This window comes from Perognathus longimembris, chromosome 2 (assembly GCF_023159225.1).
Source record: "Perognathus longimembris pacificus isolate PPM17 chromosome 2, ASM2315922v1, whole genome shotgun sequence".
Taxonomy (NCBI): domain Eukaryota; kingdom Metazoa; phylum Chordata; class Mammalia; order Rodentia; family Heteromyidae; genus Perognathus; species Perognathus longimembris.
In genome coordinates this window covers 145555076-145570810 of record NC_063162.1, presented here as the reverse complement: position 1 = coordinate 145570810, position 15735 = coordinate 145555076, and the positions used below count along the sequence as shown (strand labels likewise).

Here is a 15735-nt window from a genome sequence, read left to right as displayed (position 1 = left end):
CCCCACCATGGGCAAAAGGGATAATAATACCTGTCTCACAGGTGTGTGTGTGTGTGTGTGTGTGTGTGTGTGTGTGTGTGTGTGTGTGTCTGTGTCTGTGTCTGTGTCTGTGTGAGTTTATGCAGACACACTCAATTAAAGGGGCCCCCCAGAACCCACAGCAGTGAGCTAAAGTTACCTCCACCAGAAGGTGGCAAAAATACTCTGCATATATTTGCTGGGAGAATTGTTTGTCTCGAATTCAAGCTCACTCAGCTTTTTTTGAGTTGTTTTTTCTTTTTCTTTTTAAATAGAGGTTTGCTTTATAGTCTAGACTGGCCTCGAACTTGTTATCCTTCTGCCTCCGTTTTTCGGGATCTGAGACCACAAGTATGTGCCACCGTACTGAGCCCATCCTATATCTTATTTGATAATCTCCTCTCCGTATGTATGTGAGACTGGACAGGGTCTCCAGAACGCCAGGGCAGAGTCTGTCCACAGCTCTATTGTGCTTTCCCCAGGATCAATTAAGGATGTATTTTATAGCTCTAAAGGAGTTGGAGGATACAACCTACAGCCATGAAGCAAATCAGAATGCATATTGGGTTTTTTTCCTGGACTTGCAAAGCCTCAAACAGGTACATGTATTACCTGGCTCTTTATAGAAAGTTTACTAATTCGAAGTTGGTGAGAACTGAGAATCTTGTATGTACCTTCTCTGGGCCAAGAAAGAGATTGAACTGGAAGAGTCCAGAAAACCTCAAGTCTCCAGGACTTAAATAGGCACAAGGAAAGAGACAGGCAGACATAGGTGAGAAAAGGGAGTCCTTTCTAGGTCCCCTCAATCCTTACTAGCCTATTGAGACTCCTCCTTCTCCTCCTCCCCTTCCTCCTCTTTCTCCTGTTCCTCCTCCTCCTTCTCCTCCTCCTCACTGTCTTAAATTTCTCAGGTGACCCTGACCTGTCCAGGCCTTCTCAGAAAATGTCACTAGGTGTCCCAAAGTCCAGGAGAGAGCTGGCTAATCTCTTCAAAGGCCTCCTTTGCTGTGACTGGCCTAGGGGTAAGGGGGAGAGCCCATCCTGGGTGGAGAATACTTGCAGTTGACGCAAGGCTGTTCCCCCTCCTCCAGTAGGCAGGACTTGAGGCCTGTCTCTTTAAATCTCAGGTAATTTGGGAGGAGGGAGGGAGTGTCCACACAGCTCCTGTTCCCTCCCGACAGGAGCTCCCAGAGAGGCGGACTAGCTGACAGACTTGCCTGGTGGATTCCCGGCTCTGCCAAGTGTAACAAACCCAGAACCCTCGGCAGCTGCCGGGACACCAAGTTTACCCTCCAGGACCTCACTGGAGAAGCAGGAGACGGGACCTCTACAGGGAGAGGGCAGGCCGGCTGTTGGGGCCACCGATGTGGCCCCAAGGCCGAGCCCAGTCAGGGTCTGGCCTCAGCCTCAGCCTCCCAAGGAGCCATCCTTCCACCCCATGGGGTGGTCGCTGCCCAAGGAGAAAGGGATAATTCTCTGCCTATGGAACAAATTCTGCAAATGGGTCCACAGACAGGAGTCCTGGACTCAGAGCCGAGATGAGCAGATCCTGCTACAGCAGAAGAGGTAAGTCTCACGTCTGCTCCTCCATGTCTGCTCCCCTCCCCAGCCCCGGGCTTGCACCCCACCCACCCTCTCACCCACTTGATTTCTGGTTTTCATTTGGCATTCAGCTAGGCTGGATGGATGACTGGCTGGCCTAGACATAGACCTAGGCCTAGACCTAGCTCTTGGGTTCACTTTGTTTCCAGGTTGGCCCTTGGGACAGCTGCCCAGGATGTCAGATGAGAGAGGTAGGGCTGCCTGGGCACAGGGGTTTGTGATCGTCCAGAACTGGTTCAATTTTGCAGGCCTCTTAGGAGGCTTGCGGGAACTGTGGCATTGCAGCTCTCTACCCCAAAGGTGTCGGCAGGCCGGGACAATGGCTTGTATATCTCTATTCCTTGTCTAAAACGCTGTCTCTGGCGGAAACACAGAGAGTAAAGGTGGACCCGTGTGAGAATGAATGAGGGAATGTTCAACCGATAAAGCAGAGTGGGAATGTCAGACACTAGTAACCACGAAATAATACCAAGTACGGGAACTGCGATCATTCTGGTACGTTCATCTCAATCAGACCTTCACCAAGGCCACACGCTATTCCAGGCACTGGGATCTCTGGGGTGTCTTTCTCTCCATCTGTGGGGTATCCTGGACTACTGGTTGGGGTCTAAGGCTCACCCATGGAACCTTGGGGAAGGTCTCCCATTTTGTCCTATGGACCTCAAAAACTTTCATAAACCCACTTGATATGTTCCCCACCATGGTCCCAGCCACGGTGGCCTGGGTGTGGAGTTGAAAGAAACAGAGGAGAGGAAACACTGTGGGGGTCTTGGGGTCCTCTGTGTGTGGTCTCCGCCATAAGACTTCTCCCATCTGGTGGCAGGATCCTGCCTTAGCCTGCCCAGGAGTCTGCCTGGGTTTTGTGTCTTCTTTTGCTTAAGCATTCTGGGCTGTCTGGGGCTGTGCCCCTTCTTTGGGCTGTGACCTTCCTGGGTGTCACCCCAGCCCCCCACTGCTTCCCACCCCAGGCCTGGGAGAATGGGGGCTGGGACACATGTTTGGTTGATGACACGTTGGGGTAACATAAAGGCATCACTGTTGGAGAAGAGTTCATCACTGGTTCCACTCATCCTCTTCCCACTCTTAGGACCTTGGGGCTGGGGATACCAGCTACAGAGCGCAGAAAAGCCCCGAGGTTCCAAGGTGGGGTGGGGGGGGGGGTAGGTGAGGATCCTTGTGAGTGGTTGTGAGGGAAGGACAAGGTAAAGGACTGGGGGTGAAGCAAACAGCCTGGCTGAGAATAGATTGCATTCATCTCGTATGCTTCCACCTCTCCTTGTGACCAGCGGGTGGGCCTCCTCCGTGGCCTTGAGCTAGGAAGGCCTGATGTACCAGTCTCTGTCCTCGATCTTTTCCACTGCTTCCACAGTTTCTCATCCCTCTTCTTCCTGGGCACCAGGTGTCCATAGTAGTGGCTGCTCTTTGAGTGGGTACTTTCCAAAAGAGCTGAGATGGCTGGAGTTTCCGAGGCTACCCCCGTAAGCCACCTAGACAACGGGAAGATGTGTTGGTAACCAGATAAGCATGGGATGGCCAGGGAAATGCTGGTGACGTGGCTACTGAAGGCTGAGTTGGTGTGAGAAAAGAGCCAACAATGAACCGAGGGCCTGGCATTGTACAGTTATGATCACCTGGCATTGTGTCATCACCCAACTTGTTTCATGGAATCTTAGCCACAAGATATGGAGGTAGGCCCATTCTCTCTACATGAATGGCTTGGACCCAGAGCCCGAGAGGGAGAAGGAAGTGATGGAGCAGAATGTGTGCCAAGGGGAACTCAGAGGGGAGCTTCACGTTAGGTTCAGGTGGGATGCCATGAAGGAGAGAGAGGTTCAGTGAGAAGGAGAGGAAAGACCAAGAACTCAGCCTTCCTATCCAGGGTAGGCTTTTTTTGGGTCACAGTCATTCAACCCCTTGGCCCTGCTGTAATCCATATTGGCTGAACTCTCAAGTTTCTCCCATTTCTTCCAGATTACCTCTCCCTCTGACGTGAGTTTTCCCATTTCCTGATCCTCAATGTGTTGAGTGTTTGTTGAGATTGGTGGAGAAGGAGGATGCTAATTTTCTACTCTCAAGGAGCTCATGTTCTGATGAGTAAAATGTACTCATCTGAAGATGCGGATTCGGTCAACCTTGGAGAGAAAATATCTATTTTTTTAAATACTATGGTTTTGCTGACAGACTCTGCAGTTAGGCCGTGATTGTGTCTGTCCTGAAAGTGTATGACATTTTTCTCCCTTGTCAACCTTCCCTAAGCAGTAGTATTCTCAGAGCCCTTACATTGTAGTAGGCATTGTAAGTCATCTAGAGATGATTTAAAGTCGACAAGAGAGCTAGATGCGGTAGAATATACCCGTAGTTCTAGCACTCTAGAGGCTGAGGCAGGAGTACGAGGAGTTTGAGTCCAGCCAACTTAGGTAAGGAGAAAGAACCCATCTTAAAAAAAAACAACAACAGAATAAATAACTAAATATAAAAATACAAGTATGACACTCCTGTGTCAAAGAGAATTGAGCATCTCTAGATTTTTCTGTCTGTGGGGGTCGTGGAGGCAGCCCCCCGAAGGACCACAGTGATGACTGGACTTGGGTTAGAGGTAAGCTTGGTGAGAAGGTCATGAAAAGGGTATAAACCAGTCTTAAGGGAGTAGACGAGGAAGCTGCTATATCTGATTTCGGCTAGTATGGGGTGTGCTAGGAGCTTCACAGAGGCTGCCCAACCCGAGCCTGCACCCCTCCCATGCTGGCACCCTGTCTTCTAAGGAGGAACAGCAGTCAATCACGCTGAGTGTTTTCACTTGACTGTGCAGATACCTGTACCAGTATATGTGGACTGAAGTGAGTGCATGTGCACATTGAGCACTAGTCCTCCTCTGGACATTGTACACTTCTGTCTCAGCAAACGTATATATATATTCATGCTTGCTTGCGTGCACATGTCTACCAACATGCTTAAAGGAGTGGCTGGAGTTCACAAAGCTCAGCAACAAGTCTCTCAGCAGCCACTTTCCTCCCCAGAGTTGGCTTCCTCGTCCTAGTGCCAGGAGCCTCAGCTAAGAAGAAGTAGCCCACAAGTGCCCAATGTATGCCACCTGCCACACATGGCTGCTCTTTCTCATCTGTGGTCACTGCTCTGGGCCTACCTCCTGCCTCCTGAGGAAAAAAAAAATCAGGAGGAGCTATAAAACTAGAAGAACCACATAATTTAGTGGTAAGTGCCTAGGGCTATGTTCTTGGCTAAGCACTCTGCCTTTTAACCCTGTGCGCTCATCCGGTAGTCCCTTCACCAGGGTGCCTCAGTTTCCTTTCCTGAAACAAGAAATCATTTTTCAGCCCACGGTAGAGGTCTATAAAGAACAAAGGTGATGTTCACTGAGGTGTTGCCTTGGCATCTGAAAGGCATATTTAACAAAGAGGATTGTTGTGATTTAAAAAGAAAAAAAAATCAGTGCAATACAATTCTCAATGATGGTAGGAGTGAATAATGGAACAGAAGCCGCTGGGAATGTGTGCCCCAGACAACCAGAGGCAGACCACGCTCAACCCCAGCCTAAGGGCACGTTCACTGGAGAAGGTGCTGTGGAAAACGAGGGGTATCCACATATGTTGGCCTCTAAAGCCTTCCTCCCATCCTGATAAGCATGACGTGTAACAGGGACCAAGCAATGGTTGATGGTGCACGCGTGGACTTGCTTGAACAAATCACGTCAGAGATCAGAAACAGTTGTCTCCATCCGATACATGAACAGATGAGACTTCATTTATGGTGATTTTCTAGACTTCAGTTCTTGATTTGAACTTTTCTCCAGAACTGTTGGATTCTGCCTTTTCCCCCCAGAACTAAACCCAGTGCCTGACTTGCATACCAAACACACACACACACACACACACATTTCTACCCATATGAGAGTGGGTAACAGGGAGTGGTATCAAGCAAGGGGCCCAGAGGAGAGAAATCAAGGATTCTTACTTGGTGGCCGGCTCAGAGGTGGCCCTGAGCGGCACAACACTGATTGATTTATTCAACCAAAACATGGGTTAGGTTTTGTGCCAATTACCCCTTAGTTGGGTTTCTACCGATCCACTATTTAGCTAGTTGTTCAGTTTTATAATTAACTGCCCAGTAAAACAAAACATTCTTGAACCTGCAAATACCTTTCATACTGTTATAATTTTAGATTTGCTCTATAATTTATTTTTGCTACTTAATCAGTGGGAGCTTAAATGGCTTCACCTTTTTGTTTCTTCCTTAGTTGAGTATTTAATGATCTGTTGGAAAACATTTTGTATGCATAGGGAATTTCCCATTCTGTGTGTGTGTGTGTGTGTGTGTGTGTGTGTGTGTGTGTGTGTGTGTGTGTAGAATATTTTTCCTTTAATGAATCATGAATATCTGGACCTCTAAATCAGGGTTTCTCCACTTTGGCCAGGATAACTCGTTGAGCTTATTCTGGGTGGGATAGCTAGCAGCGTCCTTTCTCTCTATGTACTAGGTGTCAGCAGCTAGCTCTGTCCCTCCCATGATGGGCTGCTCCTAGAGAATCTACAAGAGTTTGGGTACTCCTTGCACTTCCTCTGTGGAGCCTAAGAGTCAGGTGCTCTGGGGTCTGTCCTTACTGCCAACGATCCAGGGCTTTCTCTGCTGTCCCCTTCTGGCCTCATGATGTTATTGCCAGTAATGGCTCCATCAGATAACCATCTGAACCTTTCCATATACCTCTATTCCATTTCTCTTCTTCTCTTTTGCTGAATTCAGGAGTTTGCAACCACAGGAGGCCATTTCTCTCCAGACCCTGCTGGGTTGGGTTCTAAGCTGTTTTTTTTCATCCAGGGTGTGATCTAACTAGATTGCCAGATAAAATATAGGGCATTTAGTTCAGTTTGAATTTACCTCTTGATAAACAATGGGTAAAATGTCTTCGAGTATTACACACACACACGTATATATGTATTTACCTATAATTCCGATTCCACATGGAGCAGCTTGACGTTTTGCTTGTTAAATCTGGCAACCCTAGGGCATCTGCAGGTCCACTAGGAGGAGCCACTATCAGCAGAGGCAAGGAAAGAGATACATTGACAATGAAGCTAGTGGAGGACATATGCAAGCTTCAGAAACGTGTAGAGACTACCAGAGAGCTGGCCGAGTATACTAACAGTAACACTTATCGTGTCAGGCTGGAATGAAAGGAAGGCCAAAGGAGAGAGTGGGAGAATGTGTGTGTATGGAGGTGATACGTTTAGGGAGGGTGTTGTGTTTCCCCCATGCTAGTCCTAGCTCTAAAATGTCTACATAAGAAAGCCTTAGGCAAATGGTCGGCGGGGGTAGTGGCTCAAAAGGTGTGGTAAATGTGTTCTGCAGCTGTGCTTGCATACACAGCACTCTGTTTTCCGCTTACGTTGTGTGTTTGCAGAAGATTGACTTACAGGGTGATAATAAAGAGAACAGTACAGCCAAACCAACATTTGGCACAGCTAAGGATTCACCCATTCTCTAGATAGTATTAGTGGGTATCCATTGCATGTGGTGCATTCTCCCACCCCTAGTTCACCTGTAGTGAGACTGAAATCCTGGGGTAAGGAGTGATTGGGAAGAGCGGAATTCAACAACAACAACAACAACAACAAACAGTTGCCCGAAAACGGTGAAAGACATGTGCATTCCTTCTTCCATTGGACTCTTGCGAACTGTAATTAGAAAGGTAGTCTTGACAGCCTCCAGAAAGATGGATTAGGGGTAGATAGGGTACAGGGAAATCAATCAGAAGAATATCAGGCTAATCTTGGTCTAGAGAAAGAGGATATGAGTTAATGAACTTCAGTAGGAACAAAAAGAAAGGGACTCCCTGGAGACAGATCTTTAGTTGTTAGTAGCCTGGGGGTTGCCCTGGGGCTGACAGGGGAGAGTAAAGGCCAGTGTGGGGAGAGATCTGAGTCCTTTTCTGATTGCTCTCCTACCTGGGGTTTCCAAATAGTTTTCTGCCACTGCCAGAATTTCAGGATGGGGGTTTCTGTCCATGCTATTTTATATGACACCTAACTGGCTATCTCCGGATAGAAGGACTTATTTCTTCACTCCCTTAGAAAGAGCAAATGGCTCCAGGCTGAGAGATTAAATTGAATAGAAGGGATTTATGTGTCTTAGTTGGGGGCAAATTCTGATTTAATAAGATACTTCTAGTTCATGGTAGGAATAAGACTAGAGAGCTGACCTAGAAAGCCAAAGAAGATAATTTTGCTTAAAACAAATGAAAAGCAGATAATACACAAGGAAAGATTCGTAGTCACCAGCAAACCATAAAGCAACTATGAGCCTGAAATTGGGTAATCCCATGAAGGCTTAAGAAAAAAAAAAAAAAAGAACATTCAGATCCATGAGAAATCTAATGAATGCATTCTCCAAATTGGATCCGCTTATGTTCTGCGTCCCTCATAATTGACCTCCCCATCGCAGCATCTTCACAGGTGCTAATAGAGGAGATGAAGTAGCACCCGAGGCCCTGTAGACAGCAGGTCCTCCAGGAATGACAGAGAGCTGTGCTTTCCAAACTACGCTATGTGCTGTTCGTCAACTGATGGAGACTCCTGAGCCTGCCTTGGATTTCTTCAGATGTTTCACATGCAGGAGGCCACACGTCCATAACCAATAAGCTTGAAGAATGCTTCTTTAACTGTAGTAGACACAAGAATTGGTTGGGGCCTTTCTTGAACTACGGACTCCGATTTTACAGGTCAAGGGTTAACCTGAGAATTGCCATTCCTTATGAGTGCTAATGGAAGGCTGATGATCCGGCATCATGGATCCACTGTACACCAAGGATGCGTGTGGGTGCTCATGCACACGCATACACACACATATACACACACATATATATGTACACACACACACACACACACACACACAGAGTCTTCTTGTAGAAGTCAATCTCAGGGGACCTATTGAGGTAATAACAGGACCACTCCAGAGATAAATGATTCTGGAATTGACATCTTCCTTAGTGCTTGGTACATTGAGACACCACATCCACCGAGCCTTCTGCTCTTGGCACTGAAGACGAGGAAACAAGTCGAGACACACTTCTACACAGGCTACATGGCCCATGAGTTGGCTGGGGACTAGTGAGGGGAAGAGTACAGGTGAACTGTACCCTAAATACACCCCCTTGCCAGATCAGGAGCTTTAGTGCCCGTTGCTACTGAGGTATATGGGTTTGAGCAAAGTCACTTGCTCGACAACTTGGCATGTTCACTATCACCACCTTTCTTACCTCATTTCTGGTAGGATTTGGGAGTCTCCTCTCCTCCTAGCAGCCAAAGAAAATGATGTCCAGGCGCTGAGTAAGCTGCTCAAGTATCAGGGCTGCAACGTGCACCAGAAAGGTGAGAACTGGGACCCAGCCCAGGTTCCCGGGTCAGCGTGTTAGATGGGCCTTTGGAGGGAAACCTGGGATGTGAACCCTGCATTGTCCTTATGTCTCAGTTCAATAGAAGTCACATGCCTTTTTCCTCCTGTGTAAATGCCAGGAGCCATGGGAGAGACAGCTCTGCACATCGCCGCCCTGTATGACAACCTGGAGGCCGCCATGTTGCTGATGGAAGCCGCCCCAGAGTTGGTCTTTGAACCTATGACTTCTGAGCTCTACGCAGGTGAGAGCCAAGTCGGAGGGAATGAGCCACCCTTTCTGCGGGGTATTTCTGCCATTGTCTGTGGTTGTTCATCTGAATATTCCTATTCTTCAGTCTTTCTCCGGACATCTCTAATTTCTCCCAAGTCCGGATTGCACGTCACTAGAAAACCTCATCTCTGAAATAGCAGAGACCTTGAGCAGGGGAAGAGAGATGGGCCTCACGGACACCCGTATACTCCCTACTCACACCCCAGGCTACCTTAGGGAAGGAGACCATGGGTAGCCATGGAGGGGATCCCTTCTGGGTCCATGGGACAGACCTGTGACTCATGGCTGTCTCTGGGCCAGGTCAGACTGCACTGCACATCGCCGTCATGAACCAGAACGTGAACCTGGTGCGCGCCCTGCTTGCCCGCGGGGCCAGCGTCTGTGCCAGAGCTACGGGCTTTGCCTTCCACCTCAGCCCCCACAACCTCATCTACTATGGTGAGAGCCAGGCCCAGGCTGGCAGGGAGGGGAGGGGGGCAAGAACTGTGGAGAGCTGGGCAGGGGAGGCAGAAGAGAGCTGGGCCCTTAGCTCCACGCGGTGGGAGCCTGGGAGGGGCGAGCCTTCCAGGACTGAAGGCCAGAGGCCTCCGCACCGCCCCCTCCTCTGGTTCTTCTGGACAAGGGTGCTCACCCCGCTGAGATGTGGGAAGGGGAGGCAGTCATCCGGGCAGAACGTCCTCCCCGTCCTGTGCTCCTGCCACCCCTGCCACGGCTGCCTCTGTGTTCCCAGGAGAGCACCCGCTGTCCTTTGCTGCCTGTGTGGGCAGTGAGGAGATCGTCCGGCTGCTCATCGAGCATGGCGCTGACATTCGGGCCCAGGACTCCCTGGGTAAGAGTGGGGAGAAGGTGGGGTGCTGGGTTCTGCAGGAGTGAGTGTGTGTGTGGGGGGGAGGGGGCAGCTGACTTAGGGTAAGAGTAAGACTTTAGGCCTGAGGCCACGGTCTCCCCCTTTCTTCCCCCAGGAAACACGGTGCTTCACATCCTCATCCTGCAGCCCAACAAAACCTTTGCCTGTCAGATGTACAACCTGCTGCTGTCGTATGATGGAGGGGACCACCTGCAGTCCTTGGAAATGGTGCCCAACCACCAGGGCCTCACCCCCTTCAAGCTGGCCGGAGTGGAGGGCAACACAGTGGTGAGGGTACCCCCATCCTCATCCCACCTGTTGGGAGGAAGTAGATGCAAACACTCATCCTTGACACCTAGGTCCCATTCCCAGCCCAGATGGGGGGGGTTCGCTCCTCTCCTGTTCCATGTGCCTGTTCCTTTTCTTGCCCAATGTATCTCACTGAAATGCCAGCCGCTTAGGCAACCCACAGCCCATGCTGAAGCAGTCTGCAATGCCCAGTGTAGAGCCATGGCCCTCTGGCTCCTCCCACCTCCCCAGGCTCTAGAGAGAGTCCCGTCCAGGGAAGGGACAAGAAGAGGTGGTCATTAAGACTGTGGTCTTTTCTCTCTGTCTTCCTGGCCTGGGGCGTTCATTACCCTTGTGACTCGTGTGCATCCCTCCTTCCTCTCAGATGTTCCAACACCTGATGCAGAAGCGGAAGCACATCCAGTGGACGTACGGGCCGCTCACCTCCACCCTCTATGACCTCACGGAGATCGACTCCTCAGGTGACGAGCAGTCCCTGTTGGAACTCATTGTCACTACCAAGAAGCGAGAGGTATGCTTGGCAACAGAGGCATGGGCAAGGTGGGGGCGGGGGGGGGGACAAGGGGTGCCAGGGTCTTGGAGCTGCCTTTCCTCTTCTTGGATGCAGGCTCGCCATATCCTGGATCAGACCCCGGTGAAGGAGCTGGTGAGCCTCAAATGGAAGAGGTATGGGAGGCCCTACTTCTGTGTGCTGGGCGCCATCTACCTGGTGTACATCATCTGTTTCACCATGTGCTGCGTCTACCGCCCTCTCAAGCCCAGGACCACCAACAGAACCAACCCCCGGGACAACACCCTCCTTCAGCAGAAGCTGCTTCAGGTAACAACCAAGGAGGAGCGGAAGGGGCAAAGCCAGACTCTGATCTTTCTATTCCATCTCTCATCTCACCCCCAAGTGTCCACGCCAGGAACTACTAGTGCACCCACACAGAGGCACACATTCATTTTTCATCTAGGGTCAGAGATTGAGATTAGCTAGACCTGACTTGTTAGAAAGAATTTCTGACAGGGCCAGTGGTTGTCCATCTCAGAGCTGGAAGGGTAGAAGGGTAGAAGTATAAATGTTGTAACCATAACTCCCCCTCCTCCCCCCCACCCCCGCAGGAGGCCTATGTGACCCCCAAAGATGACGTCAGGCTGGTAGGGGAGCTGGTGACCATCATTGGGGCTGTGATCATCCTGCTGGTGGAGGTGAGGTGTGGGTGGGATCCAGGATGAGAATATCTGCCACAGGGATCCAGCCTGAGAGCTGGTCTATTAATGTCTTTTGTGTCCCTGAATTCTCTCCAGATTCCGGACATCTTCAGGTTGGGGGTCACTCGCTTCTTTGGACAGACCATTCTTGGGGGACCATTTCATGTTATCATGTGAGTCACTTTCCTCTTACTCCCATCCCTTCCTTCATTTGGGGTCATTTCCCTCCCTGGATTCCCAGTCTCCAAAGAATTTTAACTCTGGGGACCCTTCACCCATAATGATGTGAGCCTGCATATTGAGTGGGCAAAGGTTGAGTCTGAAGGTATGGGATCTACCTCGGTTCGACTCTCATCATCAAGAACCTCAGGATGAGCCCAGCACCTCTTACCACACACTTCCTGTCTTCCCCAGCATCACCTATGCCTTCATGGTGCTGGTGACCATGGTGATGCGACTCACCAACACGGATGGGGAGGTGGTGCCCATGTCCTTTGCCCTGGTGCTGGGCTGGTGCAATGTCATGTATTTTGCCCGAGGATTCCAGATGCTGGGCCCCTTCACCATCATGATCCAGAAGGTTAGTAACCCACCCACCCCCAGCCACCACCATGCTTCCTAGAGAAAAGTATCATATCAAGGCTAAACACTCTACAGAGGGATGGATAGTATATAGTTCAGAGTTTGTGAATCATATTGTCTTTGTTGCATGTTCTTTTTTCCTTCACTTCTCTTTTTCTCTCCCTCCATACTTCCCCTCCTCTTTCTTGTACCTTTCCCTTTCTTCCTTCCTTCCTTCCTTCCTTCCTTCCTTCCTTCCTTCCTTCCTTCCTTCCTTCCTTCCTTCCTTCCTCCCTCCCTCCCTCCCTCCCTCCCTCCCTCCCTCCCTCCCTTCCTCCCTCCTTCTTTCCTCACTTGCTTCCTTGCTTCTTTCCTTCCTTCCTCTCCATCTCTACCTCCCTCCCTTCCTTCTTGCCTTCTCATTTCCTTTGAAACTATACTTAAAGGACCACATCAAGACAGTCCAGACATATTTGGCCTGTCTGACCTACTCTGCCAGCCCCTGACTTGGGGGTTAGATTGCAAGCCCTGGATGGTGCAGCCGCTCCAAAGGCATGGTGTTCTCTCTGCCTTCCCTTCCCTCTAGATGATTTTTGGAGATCTGATGCGATTCTGCTGGCTGATGGCTGTGGTGATCCTGGGCTTTGCATCAGGTAAATCACCTGTTCAAGATGGGAGGGAAGTACTGGGGAACTCAGAGTGCAGAATGACTGAGGGTGGGGTGTCCCTTGGTAGTGAGAGAACACTGGGAGTGTAGCTCTGGAGATCAGAGGGATGAGCCTTGCTAGGCTGAGATGGTCATATGGGAGATGAGGGGCCCGGATGGGAATGGGCAGCAAAGAGCGTAGCTCTGGGCTAGTTGTGATACGGTTGTCATGGCAACTCTCACCCTCTTGGGTGGAGCAGCCTTCTACATCATCTTCCAGACAGAAGACCCCGATGAGCTGGGCCATTTCTACGACTACCCCATGGCACTGTTCAGCACCTTCGAACTGTTCCTCACCATCATCGATGGCCCCGCCAACTACGACGTGGATCTGCCCTTCATGTACAGCATTACTTACGCCGCCTTTGCCATCATCGCCACCCTGCTCATGCTCAACCTTCTTATTGCCATGATGGGTGACACTCACTGGCGCGTGGCCCATGAGCGAGACGAGCTCTGGAGAGCCCAGGTGAGCCCCCTGCTGGCCGGGAGGGCTTAGTGCAAATGTGCCTTTCCTACCTAGTAACTGTAAGATACCTGGACCTCGTCTTTTCTGGATACTTCTTGTATAGTAAGTATGCAAAATAATGCCGTGTACATGCAATTTGGATTAATGACGTTACTGAAAAACAGTGAACTCTCTGGGAAGAGGCCCTCACAATTTTCAACAACTAAAACATATCTTTTCTAGAACAATCAAGAAATAAAGCTAAAGGTAGCTAAAACTTCATTTGGTAAATTTTGCTCCCAAGTAAGAAAGGAAAATATCAAGTTTTCTTGACTTCAGTCTATAAAATTTGACCCAGAAAAATTGCGAGTGTTAAAAATATATCATAAAATCCTCCTGGAGCAGCAGCAGCTATCTTCAGTTAGAGCATGACGAGGTGCATAAAGACAATGCAATGACTCAAATCCTCTTTTTAAGAAGATACTGAGAAAAAGAGTTTATCTCAAAAAAGTAATTTCTACAAAATAATTTTTTTTAAAAAGGAAATTCTGTATCCTGGGAGGCATTTGACTATGGTGTGTCAGGAATGGAGTGAGACCCTGGTTAATAGGGAAATATTTTCTCCATGAAAACATACTAATAATAGATTTCCAAGTTGAATGTGTTCCATTTACAAATGGGTTTTATGTAGGGTCAAAATGTTCTGAGGCGCAAAAGACCCCTTTGTATTTGCCCTGCTCATATCTCTGTCCATCGTAGAACAAAGTCTCCCATTCTTCCAAAGGCAAGCTGGGGTATCTCTCCTGTGCATCTGCCTGGCTTTGCCATGCTTATCAGACCTTGGGGTGAAGTATGGTTTCATCAGTTCTCTCTCATGGAAAGAAGCTCCACAAAGCTCCCTCTACCATCCTGGCTCAGGGGCATTACATCCCACCTCCGCGGGCAACGAGGAGCTCCTGAGTTGCCCTGAGTCTACTACACAGACTCCTCTAGCTGGCCGCCTCTCCTCCCCTTCCACTCCCCAGTCCGTGCCAGCCTCCCCTCTGACGGCCTCCTCTCTTCCTGTCGCCTCTCCCGTCACCGCATGTAGGTGGTGGCCACCACAGTGATGCTGGAGCGGAAGCTGCCTCGCTGCCTGTGGCCTCGCTCAGGAATCTGTGGGCGCGAGTATGGTCTGGGGGACCGCTGGTTCCTGCGGTAAGTGGTGGTGCGGGGTGGGTTTGTTCCCCATGCAAACCGTTTTGACACGGTGGCCTTGTTGAGATGACTCCCTGCTTCCTCCTCTGGAGGCTGACGTGCTCACGGGGGCCCAAAGCCTAAGGCCTGAGTACAGCTCTTGAGGAAGGGGTTTCATTAGGAGCTTGGAGCCCTAAACATCTTCAGAGCTGGAGGGCCACAACCTGCCGCTTTCTGAGAGCTTGCTTTCGAAATGCTGGTGTCCCCCCCCCCCCCCCAGCCACAGTAGCTACGGAAAAGGACAAGGGCCAGTATTAGCGGGGCTGGAGGACAGAGAGCGAGTGGAAGATGAGCACTGGTCTTAGAGACGTCCTTCAGTTCTTCTCAAGTCTTCTTCTCACACTCCACAGGGTGGAAGACAGGCAGGATGTCAATCGGCAGCGGATTCTACGCTACGCCCAGGCCTTTCAGCCGCAAGATGTCCTCTGCTCAGAAGACTTAGACAAAGACTCAGGGGGAAAACTGGAGCTGGGCCGTCCCTTTGGTCCCTACCTGTCCTTTCCTACACCCTCTGTGTCTCGGAGCACCTCCCGCAGCAGCACCAACTGGGAAAGGCTTCGGCAAGGGGCCCTGCGCAGGGACTTGCGGGGCGTGGTCAACAAGGGCCTGGAAGATGGGGAGGGCTGGGAGTACCAGATCTGAGAGCAGAACCCCTCTGGACGCAACAAAACTGAGTCCCACCGGGAACATGGAGTCAAATGAAGGCCAAGGAAGGCATGCTGGGAAACAAAACCATCCTGGGTCTCTAGGACTTCTTCGGCTTGGGGCACAGAGAAGGGGGGGCACTGTGGTCTTCTCCTCACCCAGAGAATGCTTCATCCTCTTGTGAAAGTCCCACGACACATCTGAGCACTTTAAGGGCAGGCTTGCCTTCCCAAGTACCTGTTTCCACCCCTGTGTGTCTTAAGTGGGAAAGCAGAGAGTCCTTCCCAGGACTCTCCAGACGGTGGGGGGCGGGGGCACTGGGCATGCGGACAGGTGTAGGAGGGAGAGAGACCGGCTAGGCTGTCTCCCCACCTTCCAATAAAATCGTTTCCTGTTCCCTGTCCCTCTCTTCATCAGTGTCTTACCACCTCACCCATCATTCTGCCCCTCCTCCAAGGCCTCCCTAAACCCTCCCTGCCGACTCAGGCCTAGAC

General features: G+C 50.3%; 1 protein-coding gene across 1 annotated transcript; it reads left to right on the top strand.

The window, feature by feature from the left end:
* Nucleotides 1-1161: 1161 nt before the first annotated feature.
* On the top strand, nucleotides 1162-15624 carry Trpv6 (transient receptor potential cation channel subfamily V member 6). Its single transcript, XM_048340381.1, has 15 exons — nucleotides 1162-1584; nucleotides 8902-8999; nucleotides 9144-9266; nucleotides 9596-9733; nucleotides 10026-10124; nucleotides 10258-10430; nucleotides 10816-10962; nucleotides 11059-11271; nucleotides 11556-11642; nucleotides 11742-11818; nucleotides 12060-12225; nucleotides 12793-12859; nucleotides 13113-13381; nucleotides 14451-14557; nucleotides 14947-15624. Exons 1-15 carry the CDS (start codon nucleotides 1457-1459, stop codon nucleotides 15236-15238), a joined length of 2184 nt encoding a protein of 727 aa, XP_048196338.1. The 5' UTR covers nucleotides 1162-1456; the 3' UTR covers nucleotides 15239-15624.
* The last annotated feature ends 111 nt before the right edge of the window (nucleotides 15625-15735 follow it).